Source organism: Poecile atricapillus, chromosome 15, assembly GCF_030490865.1.
Source record: "Poecile atricapillus isolate bPoeAtr1 chromosome 15, bPoeAtr1.hap1, whole genome shotgun sequence".
NCBI classification, from domain to species: domain Eukaryota; kingdom Metazoa; phylum Chordata; class Aves; order Passeriformes; family Paridae; genus Poecile; species Poecile atricapillus.
Genome location: NC_081263.1, coordinates 3,387,780 through 3,406,599, shown reverse-complemented (window position 1 = coordinate 3,406,599; position 18,820 = coordinate 3,387,780). Strand labels below are relative to the sequence as shown.

General features: G+C 42.6%; 1 protein-coding gene across 3 annotated transcripts in view; it reads right to left on the bottom strand.

The window, feature by feature from the left end:
- The window catches only part of VAPB (VAMP associated protein B and C), a 37,540-nt gene extending 21,239 nt beyond the window's left edge, over positions 1-16,301 (bottom strand). The window contains exons 1-2 of one of the 3 annotated variants that reach the window (XM_058850313.1): positions 15,971-16,301; positions 232-384 (exon numbers count right to left, since the gene is read on the bottom strand). In XM_058850313.1, the coding sequence (XP_058706296.1) occupies positions 232-384; positions 15,971-16,028 (211 nt within the window). In that variant the 5' untranslated portion in view covers positions 16,029-16,301. The remainder of the gene's footprint in view (positions 1-231; positions 385-15,970) is intronic. The other 2 variants (XM_058850311.1, XM_058850310.1) reach the window with 2 other exon arrangements.
- Positions 16,302-18,820: the final 2,519 nt, after the last annotated feature.

Sequence of the window (18,820 nt, the reverse complement as noted above, 5' to 3'; positions counted from 1 at the left end):
TTATGTATTTCTGCCTTTTTCCTCTCCAAAACAAGATGTAAGACCAAACTTATTACTGCTAGACCAGGAATAAGAGAATAAGAGAAGTAAGGTTATATAAAATGGCTGCTTCTCCATGAAAACACAACCTCTTGGATTCACCAAAATACTTAAAGGCTGCAAGGCATTCCAAGAAATAACTGATTATAAGAAGCTATTTTCAATCACCAAAGAACTGCTTGAATGGCTTACCAGAAACATTAATTGATGTTCCTGCATCGATAATTCCACTGTTGGGCCTTACACAGTATCTACGTGGTGCTGTGGTCTTAACTTTGAAGCACACATTTCTGTCCGTGGGGTTGCCGAGCTTCAGGTTTGTAGTGACCACATCTGTGAAAGGACCTGAGGAAGAGAGCAAAAGCAGACTTGAAATCACACAGAAAGCACTTTCCAAGCAAAGGCTAAGCAGGTTCTAAATCTCTGTTCACAAATCTCATAAAGCAATTAGAAGTTCAATTTCCATCTGCAGCACGTACAGATAATTGTGCACGCAAAGCTGAGGCTGCAGCCAGGCCCCAGCCCAAGAGCTCATCATTAACACAAAACAAAAGGGGGAAATCATTCACACATTGTGCCAACACCACAACATGGCATTCAAAGGATGCCAAATTCCCTGCTGTGTCACAGTTGCTCCATTCTAGTCACTGAAACCCAGGCTAGCAGAGATACTACATATATCCATGCTATAGATGATAAGTAGTGACTGCAGTATAGTTTGTTAACCAGGCAAGGAATGGGAACCAAGGACTACCACAAATCCATCTGCACATGAAGCTGGACCTCTACAGAACCAGGATTCCACCAGGTATTCAGGAATGACATAGCATAAACAGCAAGACAAGCATGCAGGGTACATCTCCTTTCACCTACCAATTTTTTTTTTATTTTTTACAAACTGTCGTGGCAACTAGAAATAATAAACCAGAAAAAATAAAGTAGCCTACCTCACCCAGGACAGGAAATAACCATGTAGAAATATGAAAATTTTTAGATACTGAGAGCACTGGCAAAGATTTCTGTTTTAGCAAAGCCAAAATCAAACCATTGTCAAGTTCTGCAAAACCAAGCGCAGGCAAATCCACTTCTCTCAGGCTCACTACCTAATTGAAACTCCCAAATCCCTCAGGCAGAAGAAAGGCTGATTTCCTACAAGACACTGATAAATCAGACAGGCAGCACACAACTACAGTGCTTTACAGATAGTAAAGAAGTAAAATTAAAAGAAATATAACCACACTTTGATCAACTGTCTTCTCCACAGAAGTGATTAATTTGATGCCTGAATAAAATACCTTCATCTGTCCTCAGGAGTAAAAGCAAATTGGTCAAAAAAAGCATCAAACTTTTCCTTGCAGAAATGGCAGCCCTAAAATTGCAAAAGGGTGAATGATGATGATAATAAAAATACTAGCAGGCAGCATTCCACCATCCTCCTCTCACAGCATGGATGCCTTGATGTAATTTAAGTTTGCTTCTTATTCTATGCAAATTTGTCTCCTAAGACAATATTTAATCCAGCCATAACAGTACTACAGTCCTGCAACCTCTATCCTTGATCCAATTTGTTTAAAGTAATTAGAGGGGGAAAAGCCTCAAAACAATCACACACGTAATAACCCCAACCAGACAACAAGGTAGCGCCGCTTCTGTCTGCACCCTGAGCAAACCAGCTTTGCAATGCAACATGGGAGCTAAAAAAATATTAAAGAAATAAAAATTTCAGATCCAAATTCACTAGACCTGTACCTGGTGAAACACTGAGATACAAAAGAGAATGAAACACAGATGTAAAGTTTTCTCTGTGTTCTGCATGTAGAGAGAGACTTTTAACGAATGGAAAATAACTGGCCAGATGCAGCCACAAGTAGTTAAAGAAGTTAAACAAGCCAAACCATCAGAAAAATCCATCAAACATTTAGGTGTGTAAGGACAGTAGCAGATCTTAAAAACAGCCCTAACTGGGAGAAATCTAACATTTCAGAAGAAATTACAGGATGCCTATGCAATAAGGATGTGTCTTTACTAAAAAATTACAGCTTGAGCCGTTCCAGCACAGAGGGAGGGTTGGCTGCACAAAGCCCTTCATCTGCAGCTGCATCCACAGTAGTGCTTTACTGGTCTGCATGCTGGGATAGATTTCCTGGGGGAAATGCCATGTTTTTACTTGGCTGATCCATGAATGTGTGCGGGATTTGTGTGCCCCAGCACAGAGCTGCTGTTTGAAATAGTAATACGACAACAATTCTGTGTGGAAAATAATTTCCAAATGGAATTACTTATTGCTAACATAGATCATACCAAAATATTTGGCAGCAAAACCTTTCAGCAGAAGGAACTCATTTCTTCTTGTCTGCTTGGTGTTTCCTCTTCTGATCTGTCCACTAAACCCTAAACAGTTTCTTTAGCTGCATTTCCCCCAAATTACAGGTTTTACAGCCACCACAACTGTACTAGAAGGTTGACATCTGCTTCCAGCAAACCGGTGTGCAGGCACATTCCTTCTTATGGTGCTGCTGTTCAAACTCTGCAGCAAAGCAAAACACCACAGACAAATGCAGGATTAACATGCCATCAAGGTGTCCTGAAGTGTGTAAAAAAAAATAAACCAGACCACAGGGTATTACTGAGGGGTAATTGAGGCATGGCAGTGAAATATTATCACTTGGTTGGCCTGCCTTTTAAGAGCAAGGCCCATGGACTGCCAACTCAGGCTGAAATGAAACCTTGTTAGCCTTTTGTTGGATTACTATAGCCAAAGTTACAGATTTTTTGGGGAGGTTGGAGTATGTGGGAGAACTTATCTCAGGACAGACACAAGCTAATTCTGCACTAGAGACACACCTTTGCTTTCCAACATCTGGATTTGAGCACTGCAGGTAAAGCTGGTGTGGGTATAAACAGTCACATGAGATGCACACCAAACCTGGAACTCCATTTTCCAATGCAAGGCATTGGGACTTTAGGAATTGTATCATATTCAGTAAGAGAAAACACCCTATGCTTCTTTCTAGTAACTTTGTCCTCATTACAAGTGGATGGACTATTTATACAAGTTTATGCAACACCTGAACAATGCCTGTACTCCCCCAAGGTGGGCTGAGAGCACAGTTAAGCCAAACTGGTGCATCTGGATGGTCCTCAGGTCAAAGCAACAAGTGAAGACTGACTCTTAAAACCCACAACCCTTACTTAATCACATTATTTTGTTTTGAATGCTTTTTCGATTGCTCATAATATTTCTAGATAAGTGGAACTCATATTAAGGCAGGGTGCTTTCCAAATGACAATTTGCTCTTTAAAATCATCCCAACTGTTTTTCTCACATGTTTTTTAAAGACCATGAGAAAAATGCCACTGGTGTCATCCCAAGGACAAAGTTATGGGAAACAGGGTCTGTACATGCATCATCTGACATGGGGTTGTCATGGGAGCAAGCTGTCTAGAAGGAAGAATGTAGTAAATTGAATTTGGTGCTGAAAGTCTGAAAATACTCCACAAGGGCTTGGTGACTTTCTCCTGCCAAAATGAAGTCAACTCGTGTTAATGCAAAATGGGCATCTAGTGATGCACAAAGTAGCTGTATTACTGAAAGGAAACATCACCTCCTATACTCACAAAACAGCAAACAGTAAGAGATATCCTGGTTTTTCATAGGACTGCTTTCCAGCAGGGTTATTTCTGAACTGTGGCTTTTCACCCACACATCCAACCCTTCATGTTTGAAGATCACAGTGTTATCTCAGAATTTTCCACAGTCCATTTCCTATCCAAACACCGGTGCTGTATCAATCTTTCCTTAGAGAGCCATTCTGCAGCGTATGGCATTGTAATATCCCATACCATTTTAGTAATGATAAAAAAGTCTGGGAATTAGGTCAAAAGAACATGATGTCAACTCTATTTAAATTTTAAATAACTCTCACTGCAATAGAAATTGCCCATAATTGTTTCAGCAAATCCAGGGTGATAACTTTTTGATGAGCACAAGTACTCACTGTGAGTTCCTTGCCACTCACTCCTCAAAGAAATCACGTTACACAGCCACATCATTTGTACTACATCTTAATACAACCATCCTCACCTTAAACAAAATTCTATGCTTTGGCATGGCAAATAATCAGTCCTCATGCTGTTTGGCACATGAAGGAATTTAGCATAAGCATAAATTTAGCAGAGGGAAAGCTTTGATGGCACAGGCTTGGGCAGGAACGTTCAAACCCAGCAGGGACAGTTCTCTGCAGATCTGTACCTGCAATTATCACTACATCATTATAATTAACTACACACATCAGGTGGGCCAAAGGGTTGCTTAATTCCTGCATGAGTCCATCTCACTGCTGCAAGGGGAGGTGGTCTGGCCTCTCATCTCCACCAGCTGCCTGTGCAAATTGCACTGTGTCCCTCTGCATGGGCCAAGAGCAGAGCCAGGGAGCTGCTGGGGCTGGAAATTAATCCACTTACCAGGCAGGGAGAGAGGGAGGGGGCAGTGGGAAGAGAAAAAGGAGAATCAGTTTTCAGCCAGAATGAGCAGCACTCAGACCTGGCATCAGGGAAACTGCATCTTCCTGCACAGCATCCTGCCAATTTAAGGTCTCACAGTTGCAGGTTAAAGCTTGCAAGCACATCTGCAGTCACACTTGTAGTGTTGGCATAGCTGCTGAAAGTAATTAAGGCACATGCATCATTTTTTCTGTACTTAAATATAATGCAAATTCTCATCTGCTAAAAGCTAGGCATCCCTAAAAAATATAGTGAACTTTTCAAAGAAAAGCACTGCAGGAATACTTGATACAACTGGAAACCAACTTGATCCACACAGCTAAGAATTAATTCTTATCAAGTTGCCCATGTCATTCCCAGAGTGTTTTAGATGCACTTTCAGCATCTTCCCCTAAACAACTTTGCAACTCCAGCTCACTCCAGACATGTATCTAGCAGCAAGGTAATTGGAAACAGCCAGAAAGGCAGAGCTTCTCATGAGATAACCTCTCTTGTACTTCCTCTGTGGAAAGCAGTGGAATGCAATAATAGGAAGGGAAGGATGTATTTCACTATGGTTTAATCCCACTGATGTGTCAGATGAAAGTCATTAATCACCTGACACATTAATCAGCCATAGAAAGGTAACTGAGGAATATTTAATACGGGAGATGGTGGAAAGCAATAGAGGGGAAACCTAAATTGTTTTGTGACTATTCTTATGAGCCCAAATCCTACATGTGACTGGTAATGTCCACATGGAACAGTAATTAATCCAGTGAAAGAGCCACACTGACTCTGTGAGGGCAAAGGATGGGGGCTGAATGTGATACTCATCCCTTCCCCATCCCACACCCTACATTGGCCCCTCTCCCATGGCATTAAGTGCCTCCCCCCAGCAGTGCCAGCCCCTCAAACTGGAGATGCCCCTTGCCCTGCTCTAGAGAGAGGTGTCAGCACCAAACAGCCACCATCCCCATCTCTCCATCTGATTTGTTCAGCCATTCTACCCGCAACTTCTCTCATCTTCACATCTGAGTGGTTTTTCAGTTTCTTTACTGCCTCTGACAGCACCAAGTGATTTCATTTTATTTCCACAGGCTCTCCCATTTTATTTTTGTGGCTGTCTATCGGCATTAGAAAGACAGGCAAAATAAAACCAGTACTGATGTGCAAGAGAGCTGAATAACAGGTAAGAACTTGACTTACTGCACGTTTCTTTTAAAGTCATATATAAAGCTGATGACCTTTGAAGATAAACACTAAAATGAAAAGAGCTGAAATGTCAAGCAAGACATCTTGAGCTATCAGCCAGGTGTCTGAGAATCAAGAACACCCAAGATCCAATCAAACTCTCCCACCACCTTACTTGTCTTTAGACAAATCACTTAAGGGCTTGATCTTCTGCTATTAAGAGCCTTAAGAGTTGACAGCAACTCCAAAACAGAAGCAGGTTTGGACCCTTACAGTTTCCCTCTCTGTCAAGTAAGGAGAATACTTACCTAATTACATAGAATCTTGTGAAGATTAGTGTTTTAAAAAGTACCGTGTGCCAAGGTTTAATCATCATCATCATCTGGCTCTGGAGACTTTCATAATTAAGTGAGCATCCGCAACTTTTGAAATCAAAGAAGTAAAAAAACCAGAAAACAAGAAGAGCCTGTGTTGCATAAATATCTGATTTCACAAGTAACTCACTGAGAGAACCCAAAACCCTGAAATTTGGTAATTATTTTTAAGAAAAATCCTTGTGTAAACCACATGCCAACCTTTTGACCTCAGCTCAGATTTTAAAAGGAATTAGCTACAAACCCCTAGCCCTGTGGAATCAGTATCTTTACTCCCAGCTCTCGCCTCCTCACACAAAAAAACCCTTGAAGCAAAGTGACAGGAGGGGAGTGGTCCCTTCCACTTCTGCTGTGTCAAACAGTGGATGCCTGGATGAAAAGATATTACAAAAATAGAAGAAACATCCACATCACTCCCTATGCAATAGCTGATGCAGTGGAGCAATTTTTTAAAGAAGTATACAATCAATAAAGTGACCTAAGAGAAAAGAAAAAAACAACAAAAAAGAAGATGCAGAAACCCAACAAAATTACACGATCCAGATGCCAAAGGTGGAGCAAGGTTGGAAGGTTGGCAGGAAGTTATTCCATTTAGATGGATTAATCAGTGTCCTTCCCTGGGCTGTTCTAGCATAAACTATTTTCCTCAGAGCATGCCTCATGAGTAATTGGGAAAAAAGCCCAAACCCCAAACAAATATGAGACTGAAGACTATTTTTGGGGTATCTGTTAGTATGCAATTTTTGTCACCTTTTATCCCCCAGAGGATCATTAACAGTCTGACTTCACAGTTGTAAGAACTGAGAGGCCACACATACGCTTGCCAAGAGAAATAGAAGAATATGTCCTTCATATAATTTTGGTACCAGTGTCATTTGTTTTTTCCCAAATGATCTCTTCAGAGTATTTTTACACCCAAACATTACCTACACCAGATTTCAGCAACAAAATCACACAACATGAAATATTTTCTGTGCATCATAAAGTTAAACCAGATTTCTGCACGCACTTGCATGAACGAGAGACTGAGAGCAGCCTTGGTGAGCTTTCAGAGGTGTATCTCTGTTTCAGCTGTGCTTTCAGAGCCTTTCAGAACCGAGTGCCAAACAGATTGTATTACTTTACTCATTCTGCACACAAATATCACATGAACCAACTCCGTCCAGGTATGAAAACAGCTCAGGAAACAGTGGGACAGCAGCTGCATCTCTTTCAATAACCATGATGTAGCCAGATCCACTTAGAGTAAGATAACTCCTTTCTGTACACAGCCTGGAGCTCCATCCACAGGGTATGGAAAGGACATAAACAAAGCTCAGGCTCCCAGGAGAAGTGGGAATGCAGCAACAGAGCAATGAATCCTTGATGTGCAAACCTCCCCAACAAAAACACTGCTGAAGACTGAAGTCAATGTAAAATGTTTCCCTGAAAAAAACATCCTGATTTTAATCACCAATCCAAACTACACTTTTTCTTCTAAAGTGATTTTTTCCTGGTCTAATTTCATCACTAATCTCCATTTCAAATGTGCATTAAAATGTTCGGGAAGGAGCAACTTAACTACTCTAATTTTACGCTCACACATACTCCTCAAATAGAGAAATTTGAAGCACAACTTAAATAGCAAATGAGCAAATATTTTAAGTGCAAAACTGTGCATAAGTCAAAAATATCAGAAGAAACAAACACATTTAGATATTCTGCAGATGCACAAAGAATAGCTGCTTTTCTAATAAGTTAAAAAAAAACCCTAAGCCACATGAAATAGGCAGTGGGATACTATTTATGGCTACAAATAAGGAAGGAATCCTGAGTTTAGCAAGATATATTTCAGGGGAGCCACTTGAAAACCAGCCTATTAACTGTAATTTCAGGACCAAAGGGGTAAAAAAAACCCCAAAACAAAATCAGAAATTTAGCCAGCAGCAGCGAGAAAACTTAACCAGAAAAAAAAATAAAAATCTGACAGTATATATGTGTTGCATAGAAAAAAGAAACAAATGTCAAGTTGTGTTCTTCAAGCCTAAACTTCTGTCTTTTACAACCTAAACAATTCCATGATTCTGTGATCATCTGCATCACTGTATGACATTACTAAGCACAGTGTAAAACCAGCAATACAAAAATTAAGGGAAAAAAACTGTTACTGCCTTTAGATCTTTCTATAAAGGCCAACAGAAGAGAAATCACGATCCAGAGGAAATGCAAATGTTTTGAGAAAACACAAAATACATTGTTAATTCGCAAGAAGAATATATACTATCACAAGAAGCACTAATTGAAAATATCAACTGACAACAAACACGATACTGCACAAGGGAGAGGGTGAACTGCTGGGAGAAAAATCAGAAGCACCAACAAGGATAACTGGTGTGCTGAAAAAAGTAGCAGTCTTGGGAAGAACAAGAAAGTGCTATTTTTTTCTTAAAAGAATTACACAGCCATTTGACATGCCTTCTACAAGCACAACTAATTTGTCTTTTAAATTGCTTGCAAAAACATAAGATTTGGCTCCATAGTGATCCCCACACCTACATGATTTTATAATCTGCATCCTAAATAACTGGATCACCAGGCAAACCTCCCCCTTCTCTATTTTTCCACCCCTCGTGGAAACCAACCAAGAAAACAGGATTAAATTTAGAATGATAAAATCTTTAATCCATGCACCATGGTATGAGGGACTTCGCTTACAGCTCAGAGAACTAGACACTAAAGTAGTTTAGTAAAGAGATTATTTTCATAAAGTATTTATAATAAGGTGGGGTAAGTACTGCAGGCAGCAGCAGTACCCAATCTGTACAAATGTGTTTGAGGCCAGGAGAATTACAGTTGAATTGAGCAATTTTCAGAACAGCTCTAACAGAGAAAGAACAGACTCGGCCCTCAGTCTGGGCTGTGCTGCTGGTGTGAACACACAATCACCTCCACCCTGCCCTCAATTGAGCAGGGCACTGGTGATTTGCTTTGCATACATTTCCAGTGACAGCAAGACCGTGACAGCTGTTCCAGACCCATGGCACAAATCCCTCTTTACAAAAGGTTGCCTAGCAGGCCAAATTTTAAACTCAACAACATCCCAAATATCTCAGAAAATATCTTACGTGGCTCTACAGACATCTTGGGCTACAAAGCACTGAAAGGGTTTATATATTGAAAAATACTGGGTCAAATGCCAGAGGAAGAGACTTAGCATGAATCTAACCCCCAGCCTGGACAAACTGGTAGTTAAATATTCATATATGTATGTAAAATAAGCTTCCTTTCTGCCTTTGGTCATCACACAGAAAGACAAAGGCCCCTCAGTGTTGTGGTAGGAAATGTCACACCAGTGCCAGCCCCTCATCCAGAGGAGAGAGGGCTCTACTCAGGAAGAGTTCCTGACCTAATCAGTGAGGATTTACTTGCAGAATAAAACCCAACGAAACAACAATTACAACAGCAAGATGATAATGTTAAAGATCACGTTTCTTACAAATACAAAGATGAAATTTAAGTCTGAAACAACAGCTGTCACCACAAACAGAACTGTTGCAAACACCATCAATAAGGCTTTCAAAGCCAGGCAGCCACACTGACAGGGAAAGTAAAGAGGCTGTTATTGTACCAACTATGAAATGCATTCAGTAGTTATTAGCTGTTCCCAGCAGGCAGCAAACATAAGACCAATATGGTAACAAGATAGTAGAAAATGAGTGTGACTGCAAGATGTGGGCAGAATTAGCAAGGGTCATTTGATTCCTGCACTGCCTCAGCTGGGCAGAAAGCTGTGCTCAGAGGCACTCAGAAACAAGACAAACCCTCCCTCGCCCAGTTTCCTACAAAAATTGCATTATAAGATATGTAGAAGTTGCTCATTTGATCCAAAACTCATTTGATGCAATCAATACCTTCCAGAGCTGGCTGCATAGAACAAATTAAGCTGCTTTTAAAATTGGGTATTTGTTCATAGATGTAAGCTGACCTGAGCTCATGAAGTTGGATCATTTGCTATGGTGATGATGCCTTTTTTCCAGTTGAGTTTCAAAACAGATCTGACAATCTATTTAAAGGTTTGTACTTGAATTTTTACAATCCTAATTCTGAATTAGAGAGCAATTAAACAGAATTCACTCTTGTATTTAACAGCAGCTAACCTACTTTAAAAGAAATAAACCATTACACAATTACTGGTAAGTTTTTAATTTATAAAACTTGTGCAGTGAGGAAAAATAGGTAATAATTAAATTTCCACTGAGAAGGCACTATCAGGAACTGCTGTATAAATTTCTACTCCATATTCCTTTTACGGGTGACAGGATACTGCACATGGCATGCAGGGCAGCAGCTGGTAAATACAATTTACTGCTAAGCACCAGTGTGAACCTGCATCTACTCTGACACATTAACTGTGTCTTCATTTTGCCATGATAGCCACGCTCCCAGGACTTGAGAGAGCCACCCCTTCCATCTGTATTTTCAATATAATCTGTTATCAGATATATCTTCTAAAGTGATGAATAGAGGTCACATCGCAGCAACCAAATCAGACTGGCAGGGTGCCATCCTGATGAGCTTTAAATAACAAATTTGATAAACTTTTTCACGTATCATTGCAATAGCTTCATAGCTCAAAGTGAGCTGAAAATCCATGGACAAACATGGGATTCCCAAGGAACAGGAAGCTGTGAATGTATTGGCCTGTTCTGTACAGTAAAGGCAAGGAGTTTATCACATTTAAAACATAAAATCTCACAAAACTAGAAGCAATGGCCAAGAAACAAGCTTTAGCACTGCTTTAGGTCTTTCCCTGAAATAGTAATACTTTGATCCTATTAATGCTCGTAACTTCAACTGGAATTCTTAAAATCTGTGCAGTCCAAAATTATTCAAAAGTCCTTAACCCATAAATCACACTGACCAAAGCCTTCAAGGAGATTGTGGTATTTTTGGAAATAGTCTTGGGAGACCTAAATACAGTAATTAAATTTAACAGAAGATGCAGTTAAATCTCCTTGACTGCTTCACACATCTTAATTGTTCTTTGGTGCTCCAACCATCCTATCCAGAGTTTCAAATTTCTGTTAGTCCCACCTGTTCAATTCCTCCCTCCTTTCCCTGTGGAGCTGTGAGTGTTGTGTCTCTAGTACATGCCATCAGCAGATTAAGGAAGCTGAAGAGAAGCACAGTCTTCAACTAATTCCACCTTTCAAAAAGGAGATGTGTTGTAAGAAATTCACAATGCATCACTACCCTCTCTTACCTCCAGTTTTTTCCCTCCTAACACCTCTCTTTTAAAGTGAAGAGACTATGCAAAGTAATGAATTAATTATAAAACCAATGGAACACATGAAATCAGAACAATTCAGTGAGATGCAGCAGGTCTGTACAACTAAACAAACATTTAATAGAATAAGCTATTGATTTTAGCTAAGATGCAAGAAAAGTGAGTGTAATATGAACTGCACCAGAAAAAGACTGATTTTGTTTGATAATTGGGATATATTTTAGGATAAATTTCTGTAGATTTAGGAAGCCTTCCTGTTATTTAAATACTATGTCCTCTTTTTAAAACTATAATTTTATAATTAAATTCAAGTATGTGGAGAGATGTAAAGGTTTACTCATATTTAATGCGGTAACAATGACTTGACTTGGAATCAGGCCAGACAAAGGGAAGCAAGGGCTGATACATTTTTCAGCAGGAAAGTAGACAGCCATTGGCACAGCAGCCTTCAAAGAGTAAAGAAATCCTAGTACTGGCTGCCATTCTGCTGTGAATACCAGGAGGGCTCTAGGAAAAGAGCATATAAACGTTCAGCTTAAAAGATGTATATTAATTATCCTAAACAGGCAACTCCTCACAATACAGTCACTATTTTACATTCTTTAAAATGGCCTGTGACTAGAAATTCCTATTTATCCAATACAGAAGAGAATGGGTACAAAGTCAAATTCCTCCTTCAGTGCAGGAGTGATTCAACCATTCCTGTGGATCAGGACAGGGAGAGAGATGTAAGTGAACAGTCCACATCTCCTTAACCTCTCTTCTGAGACTTGGCAGCAGCAGCTTCTGCAAAGACTAATCTCAAACCCCAAATGTTACTGGCCTGTTGGACTGAAGAGCCTTAGCCTGGTATGTGGTAGGAACGGGATATTCCTGTCAGACACAGGAGGCTTTGCACACCTCCACTGCAATGAGCAGATCTGGCTGGAGTTTATTCAGGCTGACCTAGAGGAGCTCAAAGTGTCTGGAGCAGCAGCCACCCAGCCACGGAAACGCAGGTCACACAGACTGCACAGGATTGGGGCTAAACACTAAATACCAAATATTTCAATGGTGCAGATGCAGTGCTGGACTTAGTACATCAATATGGGCCGAGGCTACACCTTTGGGCTGCAGATCTGAGGTACCAAGGGCTTGCACCTGAGCCAGTGACAGTTGACAGCCCCATGTCAGGGATGAATCCATTCTGTTAGCAATGGAGAAGATTGGTTTTTCTGCTTCATTATCGTGCCCTTAGCAGAAAGCAAAGCTACACAGTGACATATTGCATAGGTACAGAGTCACATACTGGGGACAGGAACCTGCATTTCCAACTGGCACGACTTACAGAGTTGAGCAAGGCACTAATCCCTGCTTGGCAGTACTGCCGGGAGCCACTTGGGGAGCACGGACAGAGTGCTGAGTCATAAGTCCAGCCTAACCTGGAGCAAACCTCCAGAAATGCTACCAAAATGTCCCTCGGCCTCCGCCACCTCCCATCTGTGCCATCCCTCTTGAGCAACACTGCCCCAGCACCCTATGTCTGCAAATATGCAGCAGCGTCTCAAATACTACAAACCCAGGGGAGTTCTAAAACATGCTATATTTTAACAAATTTTTACTTGCTGACAATAAACAGCCGATCTCTACTCTTGGTGGGTACATATGGTGAAAAGACAGATCAGCCTTGGTGGGCAGTGATCCTGTGAGGCGCAGGAGGCATCCTGCAGCACAATTCCACATCCTTGTTCAGGTTTAAATCTAGCAATCCTTAAAGTCAGAGCCTTGAATGTTGTAATAAATTCTTGGCAGACTGATGTAATCTCTTATATTGAAAAAAAGAAGAAAAGGAAACATAAATGTAAATGTCACGTATACCAATAACATTTTTTTCACCATTTGTTACCAGTAAACGCTGAGCTGTAAACCTTTAGCTGGATAATTTTTTTTGCAAGCCTACAATGACCAAGAAGTGGAGGAAGTCACTGGCAAGACAGTGAAGCTCCTATTTCACATGGCATCAAAGACCAGGGGAAGGAAATGGGCACCTTCAGCCACCTAATGGTGTCCAGCCTCCCACGACTCACAGCTGCATTTCAGCACAGCACACGCTGATGCTATTTTGGAGCCTGTGTGCTCTGCTGTAGGAGATGCGAGGCGGGAGGAAAGACAACCCCTGCTCATGTTCACATGCTGTGAAAAAAAATTCCAGCATGAAAAACTCCTTTGATATTTTTTTCAAACGAGACACAAGCACACTATTTTGAAACAGAGCACCAAATGAATTTATGAGATTCACTGCAAAACCAATGGGCTACAAAAGCTTCTTTAAAATGGTCTTTAACCCTTAAGAAGTGAAAGTGCAGGCCACAGTTGCAATCCCAAAGTGACTGGGACACATAACAGAAGACATCTTCATTCACTGTATTATTTCAAACATCCTACCTGCTTCTAAATTTTGTATTGAAGAGCTATACAGAGCCTTTCAACAGCATCAGAGTGAACAATTTTATGCTTTTTCTACCTGTCTGCATTTGGATTAAGCCCTTCACCATTTCCAGTGTTCCGTTTACAGTCCAATCTCAGTTTCCTACATTGAGCACCATGTCTTTCAGCACACACCATGAGGATGCCTGTACCAGTCAGCAGCTCCATGACCTCTGTCAGCCTGGATCTACTTGTATGGGGCCAAGGAACACTCTGGAAATAAATGTAACTATTTACAAGGTGACAATATCATTTCAGCCCTATCACCAGGCAGTATGTCTTCACAAGATCAGCAGGGCAATAAATGCTTAGAGCAGAATTTACTTCATGAATACTTCAACCTGGTATATCCTGAATGAAGGACATCGGTCAGCACTGCTTGCTAGAAAGGACTGTAAGACTGAGGTATTGCCAAAGCATATGAATGCTGCCTGCAGCATTAAGTCTGTTTGAACATTAATATTTAAGTGTGCTTTGAAACTAAGCCATTTAATAGCTGCAGTTAGTCAAGTAGCATTTTATGTTATAAGGAGTGTGTGTTGTAGGCTAAAGACCTGGCAACTAAAAGTGCTATGGTTAGTTGATTTAACTTCAATGGCTACTGGCTATTTAGCCCAGAACCTCATCTGAAAGAAAGACAGCCTGGCAAATTATCATTACTTCGAAAAAACAGTCTGGCAAGGTTTATATCTACCTGTGATGAAGAAAAAAAAAAACCAAAGCCTGGACCACAACTACATCTCATTAGCAAGTCAGCACCAATTAAGGCCCCACTTTTTGCCCACCTGAGCTTGGATTTGCTTGTTTGCTGAAAGCAATTTTATCCAGAACAAGAGGTGATTTTCATCTAATCATACTTAACACAAAGAACCTGAGAACAACAATAGTTTCCTTCTTAAGCATGTTTGATACTGCTGCCATAACAACTTCAGCTTACAACAAAGATTATGCATTCCCCCCAGTGTTTATTAACAGGCTGTTTGATAAAACCCACTTAATATTATTAGTTCAAATATATTTACTAATAAAAACTGGTAAATATCTCCTATATATTTAAAAATGTACATGAAAGCTTTTTTTAAAGGAGTATTATTTTTGCTAGAGGCCAATAAATGAATCCCTATTTTTTTTGAAGAAAAGCTTATTTGCCAGATTATCAAGCAAAGCTATAAAACACTTCTGACTCTGGTCGCATAAATAAACTTGCTGATTGCTTATTTGTTATACCAGAATATTGTATTACAGCTGTGCTGTCAGGCTACAAGACAGGAATTTCAGTGCCAGTGGAAGCCCAAATCCATTCAAGACTTTTATTTAAAGGATGGATTTTTGCACAGGCAGACTATTAGTGGCTTATTTAGCCAAAAGGCTTGCAAAATTACAATAATAATAAATAAGCAGGAAAAGCCAGGAAGTGCTGCTCAGCACCTGGCCAGAGGCCTCTTGTTTTTGGCCAGAGACACGATTGCAACCCCACAGTGCCTGGGACACGTTTCAGAAGAAACCCTTATTCGTTATCTTATTCCCAACATCCTTCCTCCGTCTAGATTTTATACCAAAGAGCCACGCAGAGCACTTAAACAGCTCCATAGCTAGCAATTTCCTGATTTTGTCTTTTGATTGAACACTTTGCCCGTTCCTAGGGTTTGTGACACCTGGCTTCCCAGTCCCATCACACGGACATCGCTGTCCTACATTACAGCACCAGATCTTTCGGCCGGGGCCGGACACACACCCCCGGCGGGGCCTGGGGAACGCACCCCTGCTCCCGCCGCTTCCCCGCGGGGTCCCCCCGTCCCCGGCCGCCGCCCCCGGGAAGGTCAGCCGGGCACAGCCCGGTGTTCCCGCTGCCGGCCGGGGAAGGCGGCGGCCGGGACCCCCCCGCGCCGTCCCCGCGGGCCGCCCCCACCCGCGCCGCGGCTGCGGCAGCGCTGAGGGCGGCCCGGGAGGACCCCCGCGGGCTGGGGGCGGCTCCGCGGCGGGCAGGGGGGGCCCGGCGGGGCGGCGGGCGCGGCGCTGAAGGACATTTTATCCGCCGGCGGTGCCCGGCCCCCGGAAAATGGCTGCCGGGGAGCGGGGCCCGAGCGCGGCCGCACCGCCCGCCCGGCGCGGGGAGCGGCGGCGAGGGATGGCGGCGGCCGCTTCGTACCTTTGAATTTGAGCTCGTGCTGCGGTTCGAGGCTGAGGACCTGCTCCGCTTTCGCCATGTTCCTCCTCCTCGGCGGTGGCGGCACCAGGCGGAGAGAGGAAGGGACGGGGAGGGAGGGGAAGGAAGAGGGGAGGGAGGGGAAGGAAGGGAGGGAGGAGGGAAGGCGGGCGGGGGGCGCGCCCGGTAGCGGGTTCACCCCTCTGCCGGCTGCTCGTTCGCTCGCCGCTCGGGTGCTGTTTCACCCTCGCCCGGCTGGTTGTTCACACTGTCCCGGCGGCCCCGGAGCGGGGACGGGCGCGGGCGGCGGTCGGGCGGCGGCTGGCGGCGCACACGCTGCCGGGCAGGGCGGGCGGGAGGCGGGATGATGCAGCACGGAGGGGCCCGCGGAGAGGCTGCGGCGGCGGCTGACGTGAGCCCGGCCCCGCCGTCAGGGGCCGCGGGGGGAGGCCCCGCGCCGCCGCTCCTCGGGCGCTCCTGTGGCCGGAGGTGCCTCCCCGGAGCATTACGGCAAGAAAGAGGGCTAATAAATAACGTTTAATCGGCACGGGAAAGCGTGATTGGTAATAAACGCCTTGTTATCCAGAAGCAGCGTGTTATTTTAGGCCTCTACTCCGTGTGGCCTCAGGGCTGCAGGGGAAGCCGTCGGGCCCCGGCTTCCAGCGCCGCCGGGATCTCCGGCCAGGCTCGGGGAAGGGCAGGGAAGCGCTCCCGGGAAAAGGAGGAGCTCCCGGGGCCGCAGGGCTCGGGGCGCAGCGTTACAGCGCCAGGGCAGCTCTGGGAACCGGCATCGAGCTGCGGGAAATACTCGCTTTTTAATGCATAAAACCAGAACTTCAGGTCACCTCAGATTTTAAGCCATCCACTCTCCCCTTTCCTAACAGTAACCAAAGTTTTGGGTTGCTTGTTGTGGTTTTTGTGTTTGTTTTGGGGTGGTTTGTGGCGGTTGTGTTTTGGGGATTTTTTTGTTTGTGTTTATGTTTTGTTAGTTGGTTTTTACTCCAATGGTTTAAAACATTTTTTTTAAAATTTACAGCATGGTTTAATATAAAGTGCTGTTTTATTGATAGCCCTAGGCCAGTGTAATTACAGCAATACCACACTTACTGCTCCCCTCTGTCCTCAGGTTGTTTTAAACATTTGAAAAGTTCCTAAGAATTTATAAAGCATTGCTGTAATCTGTCAGAGGCAGGAGTTTGGGATGCCCCTGTTACCAGCAGAAACATGCTGATCTTAAAAATTGGTAATTTATGTACCCAAAAAAAAGTATTCACTGAACTTTCTACATACTGGATTTATACATACATGACTTCAGGAGGAGATGCCATTTGCAGAAATAAAAAGCTTCCAAAGAACTTCAACTCAAAGCACATGGCTGTGTTTGGTCCTAGGCAGGGCTGATGAGCAAAGAGGTGAGAAGTGAATTAAAAGGTTAAAATGTTGTGAAATTCTGTCATGGAGTATAATCCACATGATGCAATGCACCTTCCCCTCACATAAATTCTTAATATCATGTTATTTGACTTAATAAATGCCAAAAATGCAGAAGGTAGTTAAAAAGATCTAGAATTACAAGAGTGTTCTCCTTTCTGTCACTAAGAGCAATATCAAATGAGTGATCTATATGTTAAAATTAACACCCTAAGCAGGACAGTGGCATTCACGGCCCTGAGCACATCTGCAGTGTTTATACCACACCTTCAGCTGCTCCTGTCCGCCACAATCCCTGTTTTTCTGCTCATGTGCTTTACCACCTCCCATCCTATTTCATCCTTTTTGTTCTCAGTCGTCTTTCATTCCCTGCCAAAACAAACCAAACCCATTCTTGTATTTAGTAGAGAACTTAGTTCTGCATGATACAAGTGAAATGCCAACTCCTTCCAGCCAGGACAGCAGGACTGATTTTTTAAAACTTTATCACTGCAGGGCAATATACTCAAATACTGCTCTTGTTCTTAAATTCCTTCTCTTTTGGAGAAAGAATGGTCACATATCATAAAAGGATGCATTTTCTTTTTCCAGGAAATTAGATTTGGATGATCTTATTATTTTTGCTCCTTGGGGGGGTGGGGGGGAAATTTTTAGCCTAAACTACAGGTAATGTCATAACATTTCAGATCTCAAGTCAGGAGAGAATAGAGTTCACTCATATTTTGCAGCTTTTGTGGCTGGTGCTGTGGGAAAGTTCCCTTTTTTTACCTAATCTCTTGAATTTTATTTATGAACAGATTCTGTCTGTAAGCCAGGCATTCTTGGACCAGTAATTAGTAGAAAACACAAGCTTTATACATATTGGTAAGTTAATTGCAAACTAACTCGAGGAGTAAGAGAGAAAGCTTTACACAGCATAGTCATGCATAATAAAAACCCTAAAGTAAACAACTATTAAGTGTTGCCGCCCAGACCTTTCCAAGTTCTACTTTTCCTGAAAGAAGTACAAAGAACCCCCTGAAGCATTTGATGATCCATCTCTTAAAGGATTTGCCAAGATGTATCACCTTGCCCTAATTAGCAGCTCCAAACTTGCCTGTTTGTATTTGAAGGACTCGCCCACGTTTTCATCCAGGCTGAAGGTTTTATAAAGCACAGCATTGTTTAAGTTGAAAATTTGTGAAGTCTAATGAATGTAGGTTGTCAGGTTTTTGTCGCATGTAAATAATGTGTGTACATTTACTGTTGTGCAGGTCAAACTCAATGAAATGGGTGTGCATGGAGGCCACCTGCAATACCCTGTCCCTGTTCCACAGACAGCCCTCACTGGGAACAATTCAGCCACAAGACTAAAAGGCAACTTGTTGCCTACGTGGGTTTTTGATTAACAGGAGAAAATTGGGATGAACACTACAGGGAAAT